At 42.2% G+C, this 27,500-nt stretch overlaps 1 protein-coding gene across 1 annotated transcript in view; it reads left to right on the top strand.

Moving 5' to 3' along the window:
* LOC122982320 (IQ motif and SEC7 domain-containing protein 2-like) overlaps nt 1-27,500 on the top strand; it is a 66,091-nt gene that overhangs the window by 7,900 nt on the left and 30,691 nt on the right. The window contains exons 2-3 of the mRNA XM_044351508.1: nt 24,146-24,314; nt 25,758-25,925. Coding sequence (XP_044207443.1) covers nt 24,146-24,314; nt 25,758-25,925 — 337 coding nt within the window. The remainder of the gene's footprint in view (nt 1-24,145; nt 24,315-25,757; nt 25,926-27,500) is intronic.

Below are 27,500 nucleotides of genomic sequence, written 5' to 3'. Positions count from 1 at the left end.
AAGCTTCGAGTGGAACTATAGTGAGATATTTGACATTGATAACAAAGATAAAGGACTATCAAGCATCATCAAGTATTCTGACAAAAGCAGGTTCAATACAACGCTGACCATTCTGAAAGCTGTTAGCTGCTATTATAAACAGGTTGGAACGTTGGAAGATACTGACTGGATTTAGCTAACTGAGACTGCTGGATCGTCATATTAGTGTCAGATGAAGTTTTGGCTGTGGAGGGAAAATGTTCAGGGTCCGTCTGGAGAGAAGCAGCTGTTACATAATGACCAACCTGAACCTTGTTGTTAGATCAGTGCAGTATTCTTCTAACAGACGTTAAAGGTTTCATCCCAGGGCGTCAAATACTGACGCTTTGACACGCCACCTCGCCGTCTGATACTGATGCACGAGGCGTCCTTTGGCATCCGATGTAGACCCATCCGCATCAGAGCAACTGGTTAGAGTTCGCCACATGGGTTTGCTGAAGGGCACCTTGTGCGTCGGTATCAGGCACCAAGGGGGCGGCGTGACAAAGCGCTGGTACTTGACGTCCTGGGAACGAGAAGTCTGGCAGAATATTTGCTCTGCAGGCGACACGAGATGATAGATGTCTGTTTCTTACACATGTCGAGCTGTTTGGAAGCTGCTGTGTGCTTTCAGAAAGTTCACTGTTAATAAGTTCCTGCACTTAATCTACAGCAGCTGATACTGTAGAGATGTGAACAGTATAACAGGGAAAATATCATACAACAATTTAGAGTAATCGACTGATATTTTGTCGTCAACGTAGCTTAAATATATCATTTTTAAAATTTCAAGTTAGTTCAACTCCATGTCAGAGCTCTTAGTGACGAGTTCTTCTGACTGGAAGTGATGAGTTGACTGTAAACTCATTAGACTGAGGTATCATGAACAGCACAGAGGAGGTTTTGGATAACGAGAGCTCAGCGCTCTTCATCAGGCAGCATCAGTCAGACGGTGTGTTTAATGTCATTGTTGGCACAACAGTGATGCGTTCAGGGACAATATTACACCCTCAAGTGTAATATTATGATAATACAACAGTTACCAACAGTTATCTCATGGGGTATGACTAATACCTGGAAAACAATCAGTTACGTATGTAGACTCCTATGTAATGAAACCTAGTTTACTACTCCAGCAAGTAGACCGACCCTTAGTAAGGATGTAGCGACAGAGATGAATTCTAGTCCTGATGCTTTCTAGAGAATAAACAGCTCACATAGAAACACTCAACTTCAGTCTTATGTATCAGTTATGAAACCATCGCTCACTCAGTAACCATCTCTGAACACAAAGACAACATCTGCTCATAATATCGCTGTTACTCAAGAGCGTAGGACTTCCAACATGGCCGCCTGAGGCTGTTACATCACCTGGAAGCCCTTTAGAGAAATGACAAAGCAATGATGAGCTGTGCAGATGGTCACTGCAGCTCACATGTTTTCACTCCTCCTCACTTTCTATCACTAACTAGCAGGTGTGAGTGTCGAGCAGAGATTCAGTTTGTTTTCAACATTTGTTGTTGCATTCAAACATTTAGTGACTCAAGTGGTTTGTTAGTCCGATAAAAACTGTAAAATGTTTCCACTTCATATTTCAGAAAGAAGAAAAGAGGAAAGAAATATCAACAATCTTTCACTATAGATTACTACACGTTCAACATGAATATTAAATTTGATCAGTCCAGAGCAGGTAATCATTGACCTACTTTACTGTTTGGTCTAAATATTCAGGAACTGGACCAGGATCAGTCGGATAAACCTTCAAACACTGACTGGAAATGTTTTCCAAACCCTGAAGAGAAAAACCAGCTTGAGGCCAGAAACAGAAGAGTCACTATTTTAATGTGTAATAATCAGTAGTAGAAGAAGAACTCAGATCCTTTACTGCAGTAAAAGTACCAATACTGCCATGTAAAATACTCCATTATTATTATTATTCCATAGTAAAAGTACATAAGTATTATGAGCTTGATGTAGTTAAAGTATTGCAGTAAAAGTACATAAGTATTATGAGCTTGATGTAGTTAAAGTATTGCAGTAAAAGTACATAAGTATTAAAAGCTTGATGTAGTTAAAGTATTGCAGTAAATGTAGTGGTTTGGTCCCTCTGACTGATATATTATTATATATGACATCATTAGATTATTAATAGTGAAGCATCAGTGTTAGAGCAGCATGTTACTGTTGTAGCTGCTGGAGGTGGAGCTAGTTTACACTACTTTATATACAGTTAGCTAGTTTAGTCCAGTGGTTCCCAACCTAGGGGTCGGGGCCCCTCCAAAGGGTCAGCAGATAAATCTGAGGGGTCGTGAGATGATATGATGAATACAAGTACCTCAAAACTGTACCGAGTAAATGTACTTAGTTACTTTCCACCACTGTGGAGAACTGAGTCCATCACTACACCAGCAGTTTTACTGGCTAGTTACTCCTCATCATTTGGCTACATTATTTTTATTAATCACAAATCAGTAATCAATTAGCAGCAGTGAAGTCCAGTCTGAGCTCCTCCATCTGCTGGTCCTGAAGAGAGACTCTGTTTGAAGACTTGAATGTTTTAGTTTCTATTGAGCTCAATTGTTGTAAAGTTGTGAGGGACAGCTTGTATTATTCCAACATAGACGGACTGTAATTATTTTCTTTAATAATCCATTGATTGATCAGTGTATAAAATGTGGATCATTATTGCCTGAAGTCCAAGTGAACATATTTACATGACTTGTTTTGTCTGATCAACAGTCACAAACATGAAGATGTTGCGTTTACTGTCATGGAAAACTGGAAAACTATCAAATATTCACGTAAGAAGCTGCTGTCGGAAAATTTTGAGCATTTCTGCTTAAAAAATGACTTAAAGGGGCCATAATATACTTTTAGTGGTTTCCTGGTGTTTATATTCTGTTCTGATGTCGCATGTTAAACAGGGTCAAAGTTCAGAAACTTGAGGTGAACGTATGTAGAAACGCTGCCTGCAAGTCAAAGCTCAGGGCTTCAACCTGCCAGACGCTTCGTTTGTGCAGTGACCTCCACTTCCTCCTCGTGATGACGTCAGATTGTTTGCACATGTCCACAAACGGCTGCCTGTTCCATAGCCTTGGTTGCTAAGGTGGTTGCTAAGATGGTTGTTAAGGTGGTTGCTAAGGTGGTTGCTAAGGTGTTTCCATGTGTTGTTCAGCTCCAACATGTACGGATGGATTTGAGAAGTTGACATTTGGAGTAAAGAAGGAGAAGAAGAAGTGAAATCCTGCTACTATAGTTTGTTTACGTAGCCTCCGGAGCCAGAGGAAGCTTCCTGAAGCTGACCAATCAGAACAGAGTGGAGCTCATCAGGAGGCGGGCCTTAAAGAGACAGGAGCTAAAACAGCCTGTTTCAGACAAAATTTTTGCCCAATCAGTTTTCTTTCAATCAATTAATTATCCAGTAATTTCAGCTCTAGAGTCTGTATCGAACAATGTTAAAGCTGCGAGATACGGAAAAGGTCTTATCAGAATAAGTTTTTCACATCAGTCAATATTTAAGTCAAAATAATAAAATAAAAATAATAAATCAAGTAAAACATAAATTCAGTTTTGTTATTATCATTAAATCGTGCAGCAGGAAATATGTTTTAAAGAGGTAACAGAGTGATGCGTCTCTGAGGGCTGTTCATTGTTCCAGTGGATCAGACTAATTACTGCTATTTGTGACTCTAAGTGCTTTATTGGATTATAATGATCCAGGTGTTAAACTAAGTCTTTGTGTGTTTTGGCAGAGTTAAGAATATACAGCACTGTGCAAAGGTTGTAGTGTCTTTAGAGCCCAAACATCCAGTCAGAGTCATAAAGAAGCTCAACATCATGGAGTCAGTCTGGGATCAACATGAAGAGACAGAAGAACTGCGGCGACTTCTCCGAGACGCAGGGAACAACCGACCTGCCGAGTACCTGAAACTGCTCACAGCTTTACTTTCTGCTGTTTACTCAACTCTGAATCAAGTTAACTGATCAATAACAACTATTCAAAGCCTCCTCACTTTACTGTTAGTGTCTAAAACCTCTGGACAGGACTGCACAACAGTTTCTGTTTCAGTCTGTTGGTATCAGACTTGAAGAGGCTTTGAGGAGGAGGAACTCCTCAGTGTGTATCTCTGCAGTTGTCTGTAAGAAGTATAAAGTCTTCTGTGTCTCCGGAGGGAGCTGATGATGTCACTGATGATGTCACTTGAGTCATCATTGGTCGCGGCTGAAGACTACAAGTCAAACGTTAGCTGTGAACATCATCCAGGCTGAGATTATGTTTGATAACAACGTCACTGGGAAACAGTTTTTAGTCGTATATGAAGGTGATTTTTAGCAGACGGATCATTGCGTCTGTACTTCCTGGTCGCTCCTGCAACTTCTACTTCCTGTTTTCCTAGAGTGTGAGTTTGTTGTTGGAGCAGCTGGTAAGAGAACAGCTCAGTAAAGAGTCTGTAAACACTGGACTAGCAGTTAGTAACAGTTCAGTAGATTATAAACTGTGTTTTAACGGCATATGATGACTATAGTTTCAACATAAATACATACAAGTGTTATATGTGAGTTTAACAGTGATGGAGACGGATTCATCTACTGTCACATGCTGATGTCTTTATATAAATCTGTCTGTTGTCTGAGTTCATCTTACTGGAAATAACATATGACACACTCAGCTGAGATGTAGCGACGGTGCCAAAAACCTGCAGTTAAAGAGCGTGATTCAGAGGGTTAACTGGTGTACTGGTGAAACCAGCTGAACACTGTCTTTACTTTTCCAATAATAAGTACAAATTACATTTCCTCACATATGACAGTTAACAATAAGTCACAGCGGTTGAACATGATATGATACCTGTCATTATTCTGTCAAAACAAAAATGAATTAAAATGACAGCAGAACAATTAAACTTACAGTCTGCACTAATGGAGGAAGCTGAAGTTACAGATGTCAGTGTTGGTAACGAGATAACGACCCCAGAGATTAGCGATCAATCTGAATCTATTCTTTTGTGTCTCGTCACAGTTTAAAAACAGCTTCGCTTTCTCACCTCCGATCCGACTGACTTCTCAGCTCAGAAATAGCTTCACCGTACAGTCTGACGCTTTAATGCATGTGATGGGCTGCATGTGTGTGTGTGTGGAGAGTACACACACATGCTCACAGGATATGAGGTCGATGTGTGTGTGTTGAACACTGCTGTACTCGAGTGTGTGTGCTTTAATTAAAATGGTAATTCCCAGAAGAGTCTTTGCAGAACAGCTCTCCAACTGGAGAAATGTTAACGGACGTTCACAATTTCTGTCTTAAACCAACAGTCAGTCATCAAATGAACATTAAAGCTGTGTTTTCATTCCTCCTGTTCATACTGACCATTAGAAGATCCCTTCATAATGACCTTACAATGGAAGTGATGGAGGACAAAATCCACAGTCTGAAGCTAATATGAAGCTTCAGCGTCCAAATGAGTCAAATCAAGTAGATATCTTTCAACGTTACAGTCTTTTTAGTGCCAAAGTTCCTCTTTTTGTTACTATACTTCCACCTGCAGCTCAACAGGGAAACACTGTCCGAGGAAACACAAAGAGGGAATTTGATGCTAAAAAGACTGTAAATGTGTCAGATATCCACTTGATATGACTAACTCAGACTGCTGAAGCTGAATAGAAGCTTCACACAGACTTTAAATGACTGTGTGGACACACTGTGGATTTGAAGGATCTTTTTAATATCCAGTATGAACAGGAGGGATGATTACAGCGAGGAAAACCTCTTTCACTGCTCATATGGACACCTGACTGCTGGTTTAACACACTGGAAACCTCCTCTAACAGTCTGTTTTGGTGTTTTGGTGTTCTGTGCAGGGTCAGCTACACCTGACCCACCAATCACCTGCAGTCTGCTGCTGCAGTTCACGTCCTCTGAAGTCATCACACAACCAAATAGAGCAGTTTTAGCTTAAAGGACAAACCATCAATGAACTGATCTACTAACAAATATTGTGTGTGTATCAAAGCCTGATGTATCTTATAAAAACCACGTCAGTGAGTCTCACCGCTGCTCTGGGTCACATGTTCCTTCATCATGAAGAGTTTGGTCACGTTAGTTTGTTTAGAAACGGCTCCAAAGACTAATAACAGCATCATGTTTTCAGTCTCCAGAGAGCAGTTCTGTGTACGGCAGACGCTACTGAGCATGTGCAGGAACGCTGTTCTGTTTACAGCTTGTTGTGCTGCAGATAAACAACCTCTGACTTTGTTCTGAAGTTCTTTGAGAAATTTTTCAGTTCACATGACAACAGTGTACAAGCTAGTTTGTTTGAAGCATACTGAGGACTTAAATCTTCCTTTTCTAAACCTTCCCTCTCGTCTTGTTACTCCTCTCTCCTCATTACTTGTCCTCCATTTCCCCACCAGCTGCTCTCCTCCTCCTCCTCCTCCTCCTGTTGTCCTTGTTCTCCTCACCGTCTGTCCTCCACATTCCTTCACTGTACTTCCACTTCCTCCTTTTCTCCATGTTTATCCTCAAGCCAGACCCTTCTCTTTCTTTCTGTCCTTCTTTTTATCTTCAACCCTGTAGCCCTGTAACCTCCCACCATGCTCCTATTTTCTCCTCCTCCTCCTCCTCCTCCTCCTCCTCCTCCTCCTCCTCCTCCTTTCTGCTTGTCTTTCTCATCATTATCTGGTTTGCAGGCTTTAGGATCCTTTTAGCATCCTTTTTTTCTCTTCTTCCTTCATCCTGCCATATCTGCCTCCTGCTGTCCTGCTCCCCTCCTCCTCTTCCTCCTCCTCCTCCTCCTCCTCCTCGTCCTCTTTCTTCTCATCCTTGTTGTCTGGCCCACAATCCTCCTTTTCCTGCTCTTTTTCATTGTTTATCAAACCTTTCTCCTCACTCTTTTCCCTTTTTTTTCCCTCCCAGTTAAACCTGCTCTCCATCCTCTCTCTCTCCTCTCCTTCCTTCTCCTCTTCCTGGCCGCCACCTCTCCACCCGCCACAAACACAGAAACATGTTTTAAGGCTCATCTCTCAGTCAGCTTCCTGCAGCAGGCTGCCGCCGCCGCAGCAGCGTGTGCAGCCGGTGACCTGCAGTGACTTTGCTGAATGGTTGGCCGGCCGTGCTGCAGGTAGTGTTTTGGCGACGGCGCAGCCTGCGACAGAAGACAGAGAGAGTTTATTTATAGCAGCGCCCAGGATCAGTCGACAGATCGAGCCAATCAGTGATATGCAAAAAAAAAAAAATCACCGCCAGAGAACAGAGACATGACAACCTGTCATCCTGTTTCTGTTTCTGCATTTTTCCACAGTATCGAGCCCCTGATTATATTAAAAACATAACGAATGCAGATGCTGAGCAACATGACACTCTAACGAAACATTAACTATCTCTGCAACATCTCTACTTTTATTTATTTATCTTATGCTTTAGTCCGCAGTGCTTTATGGTTATATCAGATTAACAGGAGCTTTGAATCAATGTCATTAATTATGTTGATTTGTCAGGTAATTTAATTTGCTGGATTTTTCAGTCTCAGCACATCATTGTAGTTCTAGTTGACACAACACTTCTATCCGCAAACTATTTAGCATTAATAATCAGTATATAAAGGGTTAATAAATGGTTTATAAGCAGATATAAGTGTTTATTAATGTCTTAATCAATAACTATAACTCCTACTGCTGCTGTATAAACAGATCATGAATGACAATATAATAAAACACAGCTGTAATAATATAAAATATGTCTTCATAGGAGAAATTATAATACATACTGAACCTAAATAAACACTTATATCTGCTTATAACTACATTATAGTGAGTTATTAACCATTTAATAAATGTTTATGTGCGGCATTTGAATGTTTAGCATGTTTACTGTTTCTTGATATAAAAGTTTATTTATAAGTTAAGCTTACAGGCATCAGCTTGCTTTCACACTGCAGCTGCTGGTTCATCAGTCACATGATGCCACCCAGCACGTCCTGACACATGTTTAATAAAACATGAAAGAGCCTAATAGGGTTTAGCAAATGGTATCTGTTCTTGTTTGAAGGGTTGGCACATTACAATCAGTCGATAGTGTTGAATAATTAACTGAATAAAAGATGATGAATGTTCAGCTGTGGCTGAATTTCTAAAGAACGTTGAATTATAACACGAAAACACATCAGCATCTTTTCACAGCTGAACACCAAGACTGCAGTTTAGTCTCATCTACAATATTAAACCAGAGCAGCTCCATAGTGACACACAGCTACAGATGACAGGATGGACATTTATTCTACCAGTTTATACCTGATGAAACAGTTAACTCTGATATGTGACATATATGGACTAACTACACAAGTCTTTGATTGCTATCAGGGCATGTTTGATAGAATCAGATCCAGCTGAAGTAAACCAGATCAAACTCTGATCCTTTCTTTAGTGTCCTGTATTCTGTCCTCAGCCTGCCAGTGTTTCTCTGAGTATTTTTCACCAGTTAAAAATACTAAAATTGAATTCTGACGTCCTGGTTGGAAAAATATACAAATTCGTCCTTCCTTCCATCACAATCAAAATCACAGCCAATTATTCTCTCAACGCATTTAAATACACACACACACACACACTCACTAACACATACACACACACACACACACACTTACACACTCACACACACACATACACACACACACTTACACACTCACACACACACACACATACACACTTACACACTCACTAACACATACACACACACACACACGCTTACACACTCACACACACACACACACACACACTTACACACACACTCACTAACACATACACACACACACACACACACACACACACACACTCACTAACACATACACACACACACACACACACACACTCACTAACACATACACACACACACACACACACACTTACACACTCACACACACACACACACACTTACACACTCACACACACACACACACACTCACTAACACATACACACACACACACACACACACACACTTACACACTCACACACACACACACACACTCACTAACACATACACACACACACACACTTACACACTCACACACACACACACACACTTACACACTCACACACACACACACACACTCACTAACACATACACACACACACACACACACACACACTTACACACTCACACACACACACACACACTCACTAACACATACACACACACACACACTTACACACTCACACACACACACACTCACTAACACATACACACACACACACACACACACTTACACACTCACACACACACTCACTAACACATACACACATACACACACACACACACTCACTAACACATACACACACACACACACACACACACACACACGCTTACACACTCACACACACACACACACTCACACACACATACACACACACACACACACGCTTACACACTCACACACACACACACACTCACACACTCACCTTCACACTGATGACTCATCCAGGTCGTGGGGGGGCAGATCCATGCTGGACCACAGTGAGGCGAGCTGCCACAGCAGCTCCTGAAATAGACTCCAGGCTGCTTCTCCTCAGGACCGTCGTTAAGATTAACGATGCTGGATATAACAGTGTTATGATATTGATATTTTTTCTTTTACTACGTACTAATGAATAAATGGACATAAATGAGATCAATGTTGTGATAAAGACAAGTTCTGTCTGGATCCCTGAAGGGAAATTCAATTCTGGAAGCAGAAGAAGAGTAGAGAGCAGGTTGAAGAGCAAACACAAGTAGAAACTCAACAACATAAAGATGATAAATAGTCACATTTCAGTAAATGTCATTTTTTTGACTCTGGCCTCTGACGGTTTCTACACTTCCTCCTAGATTCTCCTTCTGGCTTATTTACCAGTTTGGAGAATATCACACATGAGTTTCACTTTGCTTTTGGGAGAAGCAAATTTCTCGTCCTTTGTCCCTTTTTGTTTTGTGGTTGGTTGAAATTTAAATGCTCTAGCAGTTAGTTTGCAGCTTGACCTCTTAGAGTGGTTGGAGCAATGTGACTGCAGTGAATAAATCCCCCATCAGCAGCTGAGGACTGAGGTTGAGCTTATGTATTGTATTTGTTAGCCTACAGTGGGAAACTGTTTGACTACCTTTTGGTTTTGTTAATGCTCATCAGGACTCAGCACTTGATGGTGAGGGTTAGTTACCTTCCTGTTGGTAGTCATGTAGTCAGTGATTGGGCCTCAACACACGATTCTTACGTCCTTCAGGTCCTGATGGTCTCTCTCCCAGCAGTCTTAAAGATGCTTCCTAAGGTACCAGCTGGAGGAACCTGAACCTGCTGGGACGAACACTTGGGGTGCATAATGTAAATTATTTCAACTTTGCCCAATTTGCGAAATGATCTGACTAGCGTCACTATGAAAATAGCACTTTGTGTTTATCACACTGCTGCAGAATAAAGTCGCTGGTGTTCTTTCAGCTGCTCCTTATTTTATACAACTGCTCACATGCAGGCAGAAGCTGAGCAGAAACAGCAGATGTCAATGAACACAACGCAACACATCCACACTTCAGGGGTAGATGGGAAGTTAAAAGACAAAATGACAGAGTTGGAGCACTTCTTGTTGCTGAAACACAATATGATCATATATGTTGAGTAATATTGAGGATATCTTTAAAGAAAAGTTTGAAACTCAGATATGGAAAAACACTTTGGAACAAGCAGCGTCTCCCTCTTCTCAGCTCTATAATATTAATGAGACCAGTAACGTATTTACCCTCCAGCTCTCCTGCAGGTCTTCATGTAAAGACCTTCACCCTGCTTCAGTGTCACTGTGTAGAAATCCATCATCACGTCCTGTTGCTCCTGTTAATCACCTCTGCAAAGATGCTTTGTTGACACATTTTCAAGCAGAGAATCTTTTGGTTTTATCTGTTGTGTAAACAGAGCTGCAGATCTTGGAGGGCTTCATACTTCATTAATCCAACAGGCAGTAATGGTTTATTTGGTGTGTTTGTTTTTCAGAGCGGCTCTGCTTTCCTCTGTGAGAATGAAATGTTAATGCTTTGTTTGCTGATAGTAAAACTGCAGAGGAACTGATAACAGCTCATTACACTGGGAATTAGCTTCATGTTCTGTCTTACTGTTCAGTTTTATGATTCATACTTGACCTTGGAAACAGCAAGTTGACAAAACAATGTCAACTCAAGGTCCACTTACTCGCTTGTTCCGGAGCTTTTGAGCTCATCACACCATGTGAGATTGTTTTCTTAACTGTTGTTTTCTTGTTTTTTTTACACCAGTAAAGGTTATGATCATATTAGTTTGAGTGACAGCTGCCGTCCAGCGGTCGTAGTAACTGTGAGGTGGAGCAGTGCTGCAGTTCAGATGACGGTTATATATGTGGACAGATTTCCTCATTCAGAGGAGGAGGCTGGATGAATAATAACCTCATGGTTATTATTGTTGCCATGACGACGAAGGTGGTCTAACTTTAAGGAAGTAGTAACTTTAACCCACCACATGTTTCTCTGACCTTAACAAAGTGATAATTTGACCTTAAAAGGAAACTTCAGGATCTTTCAACCTGGACCCTGGTCCCATCATTTTAGGTCTAAGTGACTTATGGCCATGAAACGGGCTGCACTATAATCATTTGGGGCAGTTGTGCACCATCAGTATTTGTCCACTAAAAGTGCTTGTTGTTGTCATTGACAGGCTCAGATTGTTGTTATAAGTGTCTGACAACGAAAGTAACATTAAACACAGGAACTAGCGGCCTGTAGCAGCATGATGGCTCACTGTAAAGGGATGTACAGTATATCTGCAGCCTGCACATCTCTTTGTTTACGGCTCTGCTTCTGTTCATGCTGGAGAAGTAACGTTAGTCACACTGTTATGTGTTGAAATCACATTTTTCTTAAAGAAAAAACAAAAAAACACTAAGTGCAATGACGGACTTTGGCACTAAAAAGACTGTAACGTTGAAAGATATCTACTTGATTTGACTCATTTGGACGCTGAAGCTTCATATTAGCTTCAGACTGTGGATTTTGTCCTCCATCACTTCCATTGTAAGGTCATTATGAAGGGATCTTCTAATGGTCAGTATGAACAGGAGGAATGATTACAGCAAGAAAAACAGCTTTAATGTTCATTTGATGACTGTTGGTTTAACGACACACATGAAAAACTGAACCGTGTTTAAGTCTGTTTGTGTTTTTGTTTGTCTGTTTTTTTAGTTGAAATGTTTTCTGTAATGTGGGTTTTTTTCTTTAATTCATTGATAATTGAATTCAGGGGAAATGGTGACATGTTCATAAACTCTCTATTCTACCTCAGGACCCCTCTCACTGTCTGCAGTCAGCTCTGGTTGTAAGAAGTAAATCTACAGACTGATCCTGATAACAAGCAACACCTTCTTTAAAAGGCAGTTTTAGTTTTACAGCTTTTCTACAGTAAGTCATTGTAAGTCTTTCTGCTGAGTTAACGTGAGCTGTTTTGACTTTGATTCTTCCTGTATCAGCTGACACCCGAGGGAGACGCAGAGCAGGTGCTTTCAACTCTGACATATGTAGAGTCGTCTGGGTAGAAACTGTGATCCAGAGGATTATAGCAGCACTGCAGGGAAGAGTACAGGAGCCTGCTGGCTGAAGACAACGTAGCATAAGATTACTTACAATCAAGTGCATGGAGGAAAATACAGTATATATTGATCAATATTTCTATAGAAACCTGCTTCAGTTAAAATGTAAAGGAGGTGAAGTGAAGGTTACAGCTGTCTGTCCATCGTCTGCTTCATTACTCATAATGACACAGAGAAGTCTGATGGACGGACGCTGAAGGTCAGAAACCTGCACGACAAACATTTAACACTGTTTGACTGTGAACTGATCAGTTCACTCATCCATCTGATTGTTAATGTCAGCTAGCTAATGATATGAATAGTTAACGATTGATTGTAGCGTCCAGGCAGACTTGACTGATGGTCAATCGCTGTTTGATGGTTTTCTGTTCTCTTCTTTTAAACCGTAGCTGCGTTACATTGATCAGCTGATCGGCAGCAGTGGAAGAAGTATTGAGATCTTTTACTTCAGTCAAAGTAATAACAATGAAGACATGAAAATACCTTGAAAATAATATTCCATTACAAATAAAACTCCTGTATAAATGAATATTTTATTTAAAGGGCAATTCCAGTTTATTTCAACTTGGTACATTTCCCATAAACAACCAGTCGTCCAGATGAAGCTCCAGATCTGTGGTTTGATCATGTGACTCCAGAACAACACGTAGCAGCGTTTTCTAATCTGGCGTCTCTATCAGCAGTAATCAGCAGGACGACATCATCTGTTTTATAAAACCTTTAAACACGTCACTGTTAAACAGTAATGATGTTTTATGATGTGACAGCGCTGTGGTTCAGCTCTGGTTAGGTTGAGGGGAAAGATATGTTGCTGCTTCAAGCGTACAGTAACAATTTGACCTCAATGAGCGTATCAGGATTTCTTGTCTTGTCTTGATTTGGCAGCTGTTCAGTAAAATAACAGTTCAGAGATCTCAGTGAGTGTATTAAACTGAAAGTCTAAAGAGTGTAACATATCCTTGGTTATCAGTTCATTTATTCTGGACTTTGTGTGACGCTGTTGGCTCACAAACTTCAACCTGATTCATCATCTCGCACCCTGTTCACCCAATTACATCCCTGCCATATCTCATCTGACCAATCACAGCCAAATGTCCGATATGATTAACTCCACCCGTGGGCTCTGCAGACAGGGATGAGAGCACATCAGATATGTAGCCCATCAGATTATTTATCTCATTCTCGTTTCATCTCAAATTAATTTCCAGACACAAGCGTTATGCTGAGCAACTCGCTCCAACTGGGAGACTGTCCAGCTTCATCTGACCAATCACAGCTGATGAGGAGAAGGGACATGAGGGATGATGAATTGGAACGGGGGTTACAAAGAGAGTTATAGCTACAGTACATCAAAGCTCATACTGTAGGAGACAGAAAGATGGTCAAACTGCACTGAGCAACATGTAAATATACAATTATACAGACAAAAAGACAAAAGTCCAACTGATATCACATTCAATCCCTTTCTGTGGTCAGAAATAATGTATTTAGATGTATTATTAATAGTTTGGTATCATTAGAAGGAAGAAAGAAGGGGAAATATCAGAAATGCTCCTTTTTGTCTCAGCAGCTGGAGGTGCGTGTTGGTGTCTGTGTTTGATTGACAGCAGCTGGAGGGGCGTGTTGGTGTCTGTGTTTGATTGACAGCAGCTGGAGGGGCGTGTTGGTGTCTGTGTTTGATTGACAGCAGCTGGAGGGGCGTGTTGGTGTCTGTGTTTGATTGACAGCAGCTGGAGGGGCGTGTTGGTGTCTGTGTTTGATTGACAGCAGCTGGAGGGGCGTGTTGGTGTCTGTGTTTGATTGACAGCAGCTGGAGGGGCGTGGTGGTGTCTGTGTTTGATTGACAGCAGCTGGAGGGGCGTGTTGGTGTCTGTGTTTGATTGACAGCAGCTGGAGGGGCGTGTTGGTGTCTGTGTTTGATTGACAGCAGCTGGAGGGGCGTGGTGGTGTCTGTGTTTGATTGACAGCAGCTGGAGGGGCGTGGTGGTGTCTGTGTTTGATTGACAGCAGCTGGAGGGGCGTGGTGGTGTCTGTGTTTGATTGACAGCAGCTGGAGGGGCGTGGTGGTGTCTGTGTTTGATTGACAGCAGCTGTCAATCGCAGGATGTGATCAGGCTCAGTGTGACCGTCTGCTCTGTTGATGATAGAATAACACGCTATCACTTTATGCAAAGATCAGCTTTGCTGTATAGAGACAACGTCTCCAGCTACGTAGACAGAGAACTGACAGTATTCTGTCAAATTAATGCAAACTTTCAAATTTCTCCATGTTGAAAGGAGAACACAGGACGAGTGATTAACAGAGCAGATATGTTGCTGTAGCAGATAAAAACTGCTATTTAATTAGAGATCAGTCAGTATTTATGACTGATCTTGACTGTATAACTATGAACATAGTTAATACATTAATGTTCTTAATGGATCTTTGTTTACAGCTGAACTTGAAGGACGTAATAGCGCTATCAGTGACTCCTAAACCTGTAATCTAATATAAAGCTGTTATATATATTATATACGCCAGGTGGATTTCATTGGCTCTATAAAGTTTGCATGGAGGACGGTAAAATCTTACAGACATCATTATGACAGAACATAATGTTTTAATGAAGGTTTGAATTTTCACTCCCTTTTATTTACAGACTCACAGCCGGTCTCGTCTTCAGTGACAGATTTAGTTTTTGTTTTTCAGAAAAGGTTTGGCTGCTAACAAATGATTTGATTTATTTATTTATTTTAGTCTTTAAGTTATAAAAACAAGACAAATAACGAAAGGCAGAAAATAATAACATTATTAAATAATAGACACACTACATATTTATATACATGCACAGCAAACATACATATACATTTACACATCATTTAAAACTGAAGACAATAATGCAAAGTGCTTAAACAGCTTCAGACTGATGAATAAATGCAAAAAAAACCCAAAAACAGTTTATAGCATTAAGTGAAAAGTTGTAGGCTGAAGCTTATTACGCTTATCACACAAAGTGTTTCCTTATAGAATATGTACGAATTGTAATCCATCCAAACAAGTATTGATCCAATCAGTGAATGTTGCTCCACTCAGAGTAGAAATCCATCATAAAAGGAAGAAAGAGAAGAATTGAATATAATAATACAAATACTGACAGATATAAATGAGCTGAGCAGGATTATTTACCTCAGGTAGTTCCTCAGGTTCATCGTTGAGCGTAGTTCATGTATGTTCCTGTTCATCAGGAGGAAACAGGAGCAGGACAGGAAATCAGTCAGGACCAATCAAATCACCTCGTTACCCTCCTTTTCTACCGGTGCGCGGAGCTTCTGGCGTTCTGGCGGCGTTCTGATGGAGAGGAGCAGCGAAACCACGAGAGAACAAACACAGGCTGCAGGAGGGAAAATTCAACATAATGATGAATGTACTGAAGCTTTAACTGTATTTAAAATCTATATAATGAAACAGGTTCTCCGTCTTATACTCACTTCTCTACATTTGGATTAAAGGCTGGATTAGATTAACATTGATTTATATTCTAGTCGGGATACAATTAGGTTCCTCTTTTCATTTAAATGTTTCTGTGGACTAGTCTTCCTCTGCATTAAATCAGTTTTGTAATTGTTGGTTTTGGTCTTTTCATGGGATTTGTTACCAGTAAGAAAAATAAAGAATATCACCAGACTTGTGCTTTTATACAAAATAGTTTTTGTTGCCTAAATGTAACCACATCTTAACTGTACTATAGTTCTCATGAGTATTAACACTTAACAGAAATGATTTATTGAATCACACCGCTGTTGAAGGAGTTCTGCAGAATTATCCAACCGGGTTAAAGGATCATTCTGCTGATTTTCTATATTTGTCTTCATGTTGGTGAACTGATCTGTGTATCAAAGCTGATATATCTTATATCAAAACTATTAAAACCACGACACCGCTGCACTGGGTCACATGTTCCTTCATCATGAAGAGTTTTGGTCAGACGCTACTGAGCATGTGCAGGAACGCTGTTCTGTTTACAGCTTCACCAGCTCGTTGTGCTGCTGATAAACAACCTCTGACTTTTGTGCTACATCAGACATTTATGAAAGAAAATCACCAGACTGATCCTTTAAGATCTCAGAGACGGACAGGAGGCGGCATGTAGAGAGTAAAAACACCATGAACACATGCATGAGAGAGAGAGAGAGAGAGAGAGAGAGAGAGAGAGAGAGAGAGGGAGGGCGAGAGAGGGAGGGAGGGAGAGAGAGGGAGAGAGAGGGAGGGAGGGCGAGAGAGGTGGGGCTGACACACATGTAGTTGTTGTTAGTAGCAACTCGCTGCCCGGGGGCTTTGGTGCCATTTGGTGCCTGTTTGGACGAACAGCCGCAGAGACACAAACCCTCTCTCTCTCTCTCTCTCTCTCTCTGATAAAACGAGGCCTGGATTCGCTGCGTCTCACTAACACAGTTCTCAGATGTAGAGCGCTGCGAGCCTACAGGGCAGAGGAGCAGGGTGGTTGCTGGTTCCAGTCCCTCAGACAATCTGGCCTCTAACGAGACGTTAAAGGAAATACCCTCCACCCACTACGAGGTGTATTATACTTAGTGTTAATACTTCTCCTGCAGATATATTATAGAAACATACTGTAGATGCCACATCTCAGGTTCCTCTTTACTGTCACCAACATGTTGAATTTAATATTCTCTTATGCACAGTTTTTATACTGATTAAATAAACAAGTCAACATGTAAATTAATCAGCTTTAGGTGCTAGAAGGTGGATTTTGTCACCTGTGAACAGAGCCAGACTAGCTGTGTCCCGACTGTTTCTTTATGCTAAGCTAAGCTAACTGCCTGTTGGCTGCTGCTGATCAATCTTCTCATCTTATTCTCAGCAAGAAAGCTTGAAGTGTTTTCCCCCAAAAATGTTGAACTGTTCCTTTAAAATGAAGTCAATGTGACCAAAGTCTGGAGCTTCGGTCATGTGATAACGAGAGTAACCGACATCTTTTAAAAGACAGTTTCAAGTCAGTCATGTGGTTCCATCATTAGGTCACATGAGGACAGCTGTCATTTGCTGAAGAAGGCCATGTGGTACGGCAGAAAGTTCCAGAAAAAGCTTAAGAGTGAAAGTGTTTCCTGTTTATATGACACTCAGTATGACGAGCAGGACGTTATTAATGACAGCAGACTGACTCACCTTCACCTGCTCAGCCTGCGTTATGAACAGTGTGATAGCTGCAGGCTACGGAGGCCCACAGGGGACAGTAGCAGCAGAGGCACTGTTACTGAACTGATCAATCACTTATAGAAGTTAAACTGAATTACTACAGGCTGCAGAGTTCATTAAAGATGCAATATGAAAGAAAAAAACATCCTGAGAAAAAAAGGAATTAATGCTCTCAAATTAATAATTTATGTGCACAGATGACTTCATTTGTGCCCTTGATTGATGTGTTTTGCCTGTTCCCTCCTGTAGAGGGCAGCAAACACATTCAGTCGGGAGGTTTGAAGTAATAAAGAAGAAATTTCCCTGTAACATCAGTGTTGAATGAAGAGCAGCTAAAACTTGAGGTCTGCTCGAGCCGACGAGTTTTTATAAACGTCTGTTAACCTGTAGAATACGTTTAAGGGAACTCAGAGAGAACAACGTTGTGCTTAAAGTAAAACAACCAGTCCTCTAAATAAATGAAGCTCTGGATCTGTGGTTTGATCATGTGACTCCAGAACGACCATAGACTGTATAAAAACATGGACGTAGTTACCGTGACGACACTCGTTGGTTTCTGAAGAGCGGTTTTGAAGCTCAAAGCGAGCCACTCCGGCCGTCGCCATCTTGGCAGTGCGTGACGCTGCCTAACTCCCAGCCAATCAAAAATGGGCAAAGAGGCGGGGCCGAACGGCTGAAACAAGCCACCTAGCGGCTGGCGGACCTGTCACTCAAAGCAGCCATGTCCTTCATTATGCAGAACTTTACGGCTTAATAAAATTTAAACAGGTGAGTTATAAAAACGTACAGTTGTCATGAAAGAGGAAATTAGCTACAGAGACCAAAACCGTTGTTTGTACCAGACTGTAAACATGTTTATTTCTGCTGTAAAGTTGGTATTTTAACATGGGGGTCTATGGGGATTGACTCACTTTTGGAGCCTCAAGTGGTCGTTGAAGGAACTGCAGTTTTTGGCTTCAGGTTGCTGTTTGAGAACGACACGTAGCAGCGTTTTCTAATCTGGCGTCTCTATCAGCAGTAATCAGCTGTAACACGTCACTGTTAATCAATAATGATGATTGATGATGTGACGGCGCTGTGGTTCAGCTCTGGTTAGGTATGAAGATGATGGTTTGGGTTCAAATGACTTTATTAAGGTCAGAGAAACATGTGGTTACTACTTCATTTAAAGTTAGAGCTTCGTCGTCATGGCAACAATAATAACCACGAATCAGCAGAAAGGTAAATACAGTGAGAGAGCTGCTCTCTGCTGACCCAACAACAAACATGACAAACAGGAAGTGAGGGTGACAGAACACGCAGCAGCTCCCAGTAAGAAGCCGCCGGGTCTCACAGTCTGACACCAGTATAAGAAGGAGGAGGAGGAGGAGGAGGAGGAGGAAGAGGAGACTCACTAACATGTGCTGTTGTGGTTGGCCGTGACGCTCTGTGACAGACAGAACATCAGTAATCCTGTTGTTGCACACGTCCAACCAGCTTCTAGTCCTCAAACGTTACAGTCTAACGATGCTGCTGTCTGATAAACATGAATCACTGTTGATGCAGAGACTTTAGTCCATCAACAGGAAATGAATCAGCAACTATTTCGATAACTGATTCATCTTTTGGGTCAGTTTGAGCTTCATTGTCTTGCCTGAGTGACGGCGTCTCCTTCCTTCCTCTCCAGGACGTGTTGAAGAGTATTTTTCATGTTTTTTTGATGTTTTACAGACTGTTGTGTCCTCCAGTCTCACTGCATCTGTGGACTCTTTTAAAGATCTCGAAATATGTTACTGAGTTTTGTCTGATTTAGTTCAAAAGAAGCAGGAGACACATTTCCATGATGATATATATGTTGATATTTAATATACTGGTTAAATAATGATATGAATGAACCGCAGTAGCCTTTAAGTTAAAACCTGTCTCTCTGCACTACACAAGAAAATATCAAATACACACAGAACATGTCAAAAATAATAATAATCAGCTGTATCAGCCAATAAATCAATAAACAATCACTATTATTGAGTTTGTACTCGGTACTCGGACAATAAAATGTTTCGATAAACGACAGGAAACAGCAGAAAGAACAGATTCGATGTTATTATGGAGACGTGAGCTGGTGTGTGAATGTGTGTCTGTGACTCCTTACTGGTCCATGATGGGAGAGAGTTTAAACCAGCTGACCGCGCTGTCTCTGCTCTGATTGGCTCTCAGATTCTGTCCGTGTGTTATTAACTACATGTCATCAGCTCTGACATCACATCTACTTTATGAAGCTTCTGCTGTGTTATTGAGGTCATAGTGATGCTGGTGGTGTTCATATATGTATGTGTGTTAATGGGATGGACAAAATATTATGATATATATGAATCACATTTTGCTCTGAATCATTTATTTGAATGTGGTTGTAAGACAGACTGAGATGTTACAGTGAGGCTGTTTTACATCTTCAGCAGCAGATAATAATGAGAGTTACTGTACGACGGGCGGATGAGTCATCAAAATTAATTCACGAGTTGTTACAATTACATAAGTATTTAAATAAGCAGGAGTTTTAGGAGAAATACTTGCATTACATTCAAGAAAGTTCTGTTTGGTCATGTGACGCTGGTTTTTGATGACAGAGCTGCTAACATGATCAGCTGTGAGCGATGAGCTACAAACACGTCGAGCTCGTCCGGAGTTACTTTACTGTGTGACCTCAGTGAGCTGCTGCAGTCTGTGCACAGCTGGGGGATAAATCAAACACACCTGTCCTCACCTCAACCCTGCTGCTGACTGGAGGGATGGAGGGATGGAGGGATGGAGGGATGGAGGGATGGAGGGAGAGAGGAAAGGAAAGAACAAAAAGAGGAAAGGAAGGAAGGAAGAGAAGGAAACAGGAGAGGACAAGAGAGGAGGAAAGGAAAGGAGATGAGAGGAGATGAAGCAGGAAAGTAAAAGTAATAAGGAGACAAGAAAAAGAAAGAGGAGAGGAGGGATAGAGAAGAAGAAAGGAAAGGAACACGGAGGAGGAGGAGACGGGAGGAGGACAGGAGAGGGGAGGTAAGGAAAAAAATGAAAAGAAGGAAAGGAGAGAAGAGAAGAGAGGGGAAAGAAAATGAAAGAGAAAAAGGAAAGAATAGACGAGGAAGAGATGAGTGGACAAAGGAAAGAGGAGAGGAGGAGGAGAAGGAAAGGAGTGGAGGAGGAGAAGAGAGGAGGAGGCCTGGAAGGAGGAAAGATGCACTGATGGAGGAGGAGAAGAGAAGAGGAGAGGAGGAGGTGGGAGAGAAGTGAAAGCTTCACTTCCTCCTCTTCCTCTCTGTGCAAACCTTCACTTTGTTATCTCCTCCTCTTTATCTCCTCCTCTTTATCTCCTCCTCCTCTTTATCTCCTCCTCTTTATCTCCTCCTCGTTATCTCCTCCTCGTTATCTCCTCCTCTTTATCTCCTCCTCTTTATCTCCTCCTCCTCGTTATCTTCTCCTCCTCTTTATCTCCTCCTCGTTATCTCCTCCTCCTCTTTATCTCCTCCTCCTCTTTATCTCCTCCTCTTTATCTCCTCCTCCTCTTTATCTCCTCCTCTTTATCTCCTCCTCGTTATCTCCTCCTCGTTATCTCCTCCTCTTTATCTCCTCCTCTTTATCTCCTCCTCCTCGTTATCTTCTCCTCCTCTTTATCTCCTCCTCGTTATCTCCTCCTCCTCTTTATCTCCTCCTCCTCTTTATCTCCTCCTCTTTATCTCCTCCTCGTTATCTCCTCCTCCTCTTTATCTCCTCCTCCTCGTTATCTCCTCCTCCTCGTTATCTCCTCCTCCTCTTTATCTCCTCCTCCTCTTTATCTCCTCCTCCTCGTTATCTCCTCCTCCTCTTTATCTCCTCCTCTTTATCTCCTCCTCGTTATCTCCTCCTCCTCTTTATCTTCTCCTCCTCTTTATCTCCTCCTCCTCGTTATCTTCTCCTCCTCTTTATCTCATCCTCCTCTTTATCTCCTCCTCCTCTTTATCTCCTCCTCCTCGTTATCTCCTCCTCCTCTTTATCTCCTCCTCCTCTTTATCTCCTCCTCGTTATCTCCTCCTCCTCTTTATCTCCTCCTCTTTATCTCCTCCTCTTTATCTCCTCCTCGTTATCTCCTCCTCCTCTTTATCTCCTCCTCTTTATCTCCTCCTCTTTATCTCCTCCTCGTTATCTTCTCCTCCTCTTTATCTCCTCCTCCTTGTTATCTCCTCCTCCTCGTTATCTCCTCCTCCTCTTTATCTTCTCCTCCTCGTTATCTTCTCCTCCTCGTTATCTTCTCCTCCTCGTTATCTCCTCCTCCTCTTTATCTCCTCCTCTTTATCTTCTCCTCCTCTTTATCTCCTCTTCCTCGTTATCTTCTCCTCCTCGTTATCTCCTCCTCCACGTTATCTCCTCCTCTTTATCTCCTCTTCCTCATTATCTCCTCCTCCTCGTTATCTTCTCCTCCTCTTTATCTCCTCTTCCTCGTTATCTTCTCCTCCTCGTTATCTTCTCCTCCTCTTTATCTCCTCTTCCTCGTTATCTTCTCCTCCTCTTTATCTTCTCCTCCTCGTTATCTCCTCCTCCTCGTTATCTTCTCCTCCTCTTTATCTCCTCTTCCTCGTTATCTTCTCCTCCTCGTTATCTCCTCCTCTTTATCTCCTCTTCCTCGTTATCTCCTCCTCCTCGTTATCTTCTCCTCCTTGTTATCTACTCCCCCTCTTTATCTCCTCCTCCTCGTTATCTCCTCCTCCTCGTTATCTCCTCCTCCTCGTTATCTTCTCCTCCTCTTTATCTCCTCCTCGTTATCTCCTCCTCCTCTTTATCTCCTCCTCCTCTTTATCTCCTCCTCTTTATCTCCTCCTCCTCTTTATCTCCTCCTCTTTATCTCCTCCTCGTTATCTCCTCCTCGTTATCTCCTCCTCTTTATCTCCTCCTCTTTATCTCCTCCTCCTCGTTATCTTCTCCTCCTCTTTATCTCCTCCTCGTTATCTCCTCCTCCTCTTTATCTCCTCCTCCTCTTTATCTCCTCCTCTTTATCTCCTCCTCGTTATCTCCTCCTCCTCTTTATCTCCTCCTCCTCGTTATCTCCTCCTCCTCGTTATCTCCTCCTCCTCTTTATCTCCTCCTCCTCTTTATCTCCTCCTCCTCGTTATCTCCTCCTCCTCTTTATCTCCTCCTCTTTATCTCCTCCTCGTTATCTCCTCCTCCTCTTTATCTTCTCCTCCTCTTTATCTCCTCCTCCTCGTTATCTTCTCCTCCTCTTTATCTCATCCTCCTCTTTATCTCCTCCTCCTCTTTATCTCCTCCTCCTCGTTATCTCCTCCTCCTCTTTATCTCCTCCTCCTCTTTATCTCCTCCTCGTTATCTCCTCCTCCTCTTTATCTCCTCCTCTTTATCTCCTCCTCTTTATCTCCTCCTCGTTATCTCCTCCTCCTCTTTATCTCCTCCTCTTTATCTCCTCCTCTTTATCTCCTCCTCGTTATCTTCTCCTCCTCTTTATCTCCTCCTCCTTGTTATCTCCTCCTCCTCGTTATCTCCTCCTCCTCTTTATCTTCTCCTCCTCGTTATCTTCTCCTCCTCGTTATCTTCTCCTCCTCGTTATCTCCTCCTCCTCTTTATCTCCTCCTCTTTATCTTCTCCTCCTCTTTATCTCCTCTTCCTCGTTATCTTCTCCTCCTCGTTATCTCCTCCTCCACGTTATCTCCTCCTCTTTATCTCCTCTTCCTCGTTATCTCCTCCTCCTCGTTATCTTCTCCTCCTCTTTATCTCCTCTTCCTCGTTATCTTCTCCTCCTCGTTATCTTCTCCTCTTTATCTCCTCTTCCTCGTTATCTTCTCCTCCTCTTTATCTTCTCCTCCTCGTTATCTCCTCCTCCTCGTTATCTTCTCCTCCTCTTTATCTCCTCTTCCTCGTTATCTTCTCCTCCTCGTTATCTCCTCCTCTTTATCTCCTCTTCCTCGTTATCTCCTCCTCCTCGTTATCTTCTCCTCCTTGTTATCTACTCCCCCTCTTTATCTCCTCCTCCTCGTTATCTCCTCCTCCTCTTTATCTCCTCCTCCTCGTTATCTCCTCCTCCTCGTTATCTCCTCCTCCTCGTTATCTCCTCCTCCTCGTTATCTTCTCCTCCTCTTCTTCGTCCTCATTCTGTTCTCTGGTGTTTAGATCATATTTCTCTTCTTATAATTTCAAACGTTCTTCCTCTTTTTCTTTATCTTTCAGGTTTTTTCAACAGGAAGTGATCGACGTTAGCAGATGGCTAATGATGGCTAACGATGGCTAACGATGGCTAACGATGGCTAACGATGGCTAACGATGGCTAACGCTCTCTCTCTCTCTCTCTCTGTCAGTGTGGAGGGCGACCCTCAGTGTCCGGAGGCGCTCACTTTTACTGATTCGTCCTTCGGCCATCCGCCTCCCTTCCATCGCTATAGCAACAGCCCCCTCTCCAGCCCCTGTGACCCCTACAGCTCCGCCTCCACCAGCGGGCCCCTGGGAGCCTCCCACACACACACACAGGTACTGACCCGGAAACACACACACACACACACACACACACACAGGTACTGACCCGGAAACACACACACACACACACACACACAGGTACTGACCCGGAAACACACACACACACACACACACACACACACACACACACACACACAGGTACTGACCCGGAAACACACACACACACACACACACACACACACACACACAGTGGTTCCCTGTGAGTCCTTCTTTCCTCACAGCCAATCAAATCTTCAGAAAGCCGTAACCTGTCGTCCAATCAGCAGCAGAGCAGCTGGACCTGCTCACTAACTAGAGGGACCTGGTGCGACATGGACCGAGGAAAACCCGAACCTGATCAGCATCAATTAATTTTTAAAAAAGATCCGATCAGACGGGGACCCAAACACAGCCAGACCTGAACAGACCCCAACAGACCAGAACAGACCTGAACAGACCAGAACAGACCTGACCAGACCCAAACACGGCCAGACCAGAACAGACCCCAACAGACCTGAACAGACCCCAACAGACCAGAACAGACCCCAACAGACCTGAACAGACCCCAACAGACCAGAACAGACCCCAACAGACCAGAACAGACCCCAACAGACCTGAACAGACCCCAACAGACCAGAACAGACCCCAACAGACCAGAACAGACCCCAACAGACCAGAACAGACCTGACCAGACCCGAACACAGCCAGACCAGAACAGACCAGAACAGACCCCAACAGACCAGAACAGACCAGAACAGACCCCAACAGACCAGAACAGACCAGAACAGACCTGAACAGACCAGAACAGACCAGAACAGACCAGAACAGACCCCAACAGACCAGAACAGACCAGAACCAAAATGCAGTCGACCCAAACAGAGAACATGAACACCGGCAGCAGCCTGATGTGATCAATTAGTTTAATTAATTAACGAGCAGCTGTATTATAACAACGTTGAACCTGTTTACTCTTTATTTGATTTGGTTTTTTATCTGTGAGCATAAATCTTGAAAATGAGTTAAACAGCTGATGTTCTGATGTTCTGCCGTTTTCTCCTGATTGTGACCAGAGCTCATGTACTCAGGTTTACAGACCCGATTAGACTGAGTGCAGTTTGGACCTGGTCCAGCTCAGGTCTCAGGTCGGGTCTTGGTTCCTCAGTGAGGAGGCGGGATTAACTGTAACAGCCGGCAGTAGAAACCTAAATGTCTTTATAAACGTATTATTACTGTCAGTGACTCTACAGCTGTAACGTTCTTATCAAATATTACTTATTTGTGTAATAATCCAGCAGCACTGACTGGTTCATGTCCACAGCGTCAGGAGCTGGTTTGCAGGTCGTTCATCATACATCACCGCTGGCTCAGAACTGATTAAAAAGATTCTGGATCCTCATTCAGCCTCCCCTGAATAAAGACACAATAACAATATCTCTGTCTCCCTCTCTCCCCCTCCAGGGTATCTCTCCCGTCTCTCCCCCCAGCCCGGCGAGCCTCGCCTGGGCTCAACGCAGCCGACACCAGCCGGCCAGCCTGGCGCTCCGTAAGCAAGAGGAGGAGGAGAGCAAACGCTGCAAGGCTCTATCTGACAGCTATGAGCTCTCTACAGACCTCCAGGACAAGAAGGTACGATGCTGCAGGAAGTAGATCTACATCAGATACAGACTGACAGCGTTCAGAGGTTTTTATATGATCGTCTGTTACAGCCTGTAAACTACATCCTCATGTTTCATTGATCCAACCGATCAGCTCAGCAGGTGATTTTACTGAAGACGTCTTTAACTGAATGAGTCAGTTAGCGAGTCTCTGCATGACTGTGGTAGAAAGTAACTAAGTACATTTACTCAAGTACTGTAGTACAGGTTTGAGGTACTTGTACTTTACTCGAGTATTTCCATGTGATGCTACTTTCTACATGTCAGAGGGAAATATTGTACTTTCTACTCCACTACATTTATTTGACAGCTTTAGTTACTTTTCAGATGAAGATTTGACACAATGGATAATATAACAAGCTTTTAAAATACAACACATTGTTAAAGATGAAACCAGTGGTTTCCAACCTTTTTGTCTTTTGACGTCTTACAAAAAGCAGTGTGTAGTCGGGGTCACATTTCACATGTCTATGAGTTGTTAACAGCTCCACCAAATAGTGATTTTTCCCTCTAAACTTCTCACATGCTTTCATTTCAATAAATGTTCAAATGATCCAATATTTCAGCAAAAATCAAAGATTAGAGAAAAAGGCCAAAAACTGAAAGAGATTTGTGTGTCAGAACTTTGTTTTTTCTTCTTTCCTCTCCCATTAATCATCTCACCACCCCTCAGATTTATCTGCTGACCCTTTGGAGGGACCCCGACCCCTAGGTTGGGAACCACTGGACTAAACTAGCTAACTGTATATAAAGTAGTGTAAACTAGCTCCACCTCCAGCAGTTACAACAGTAACATGCTGCTCTAACACTGATGCTTCACTATTAATAATCTAATGATGTCATATATAATAATATATCAGTCAGAGGGACCAAACCACTACTTTTACTGCAATACTTTAACTACATCAAGCTCATAATACTTATGTACTTTTACTGCAATACTTTAACTACATCAAGCTCATAATACTTATGTACTTTTACTGCAATACTTTAACTACATCAAGCTCATAATACTTATGTACTTTTACTGCAATACTTTAACTACATCAAGCTCATAATACTTATGTACTTTTACTGCAATACTTTAACTACATCAAGCTCATAATACTTATGTACTGTTACTGCAGTAAAGGATCTAATCATGTGTTCGGCCTCCTGACAGCAATAAGCTCAGATTTCTGTAAACACCCACACACACTGTTTCACACACTCGCAGCATCGTGGGTTGATGCTCAGCGTCGTTTCTCGATATGTTCGTCCTATTTTCCAGCAATAAGGTGCTTCAGCTCATGTATGCTAGTTTCTATTTTTTCCAATTCTTGAACTTTTTTATAGTCATCTTGAAAAAATAAAGTGAAAAGAGAATATTTCTAACAGCAGCTCATGTTAAAGATTCCTGATGTGATTAAAAGATATTCTGGATGTTCTGGGACTCAAACTGAGCACAAACACAAGATTTCAATTAAAAGTACAATAAAAAACTGATGTACCTGAGATATCAAACCACTGACAAGCTTACTGGAAACTAGAAATCCCACTAAAACCC

This window comes from Thunnus albacares, chromosome 5 (assembly GCF_914725855.1).
Source record: "Thunnus albacares chromosome 5, fThuAlb1.1, whole genome shotgun sequence".
Lineage (NCBI taxonomy): Eukaryota > Metazoa > Chordata > Actinopteri > Scombriformes > Scombridae > Thunnus > Thunnus albacares.
This window is presented reverse-complemented; position numbering and strand designations above follow the sequence as displayed.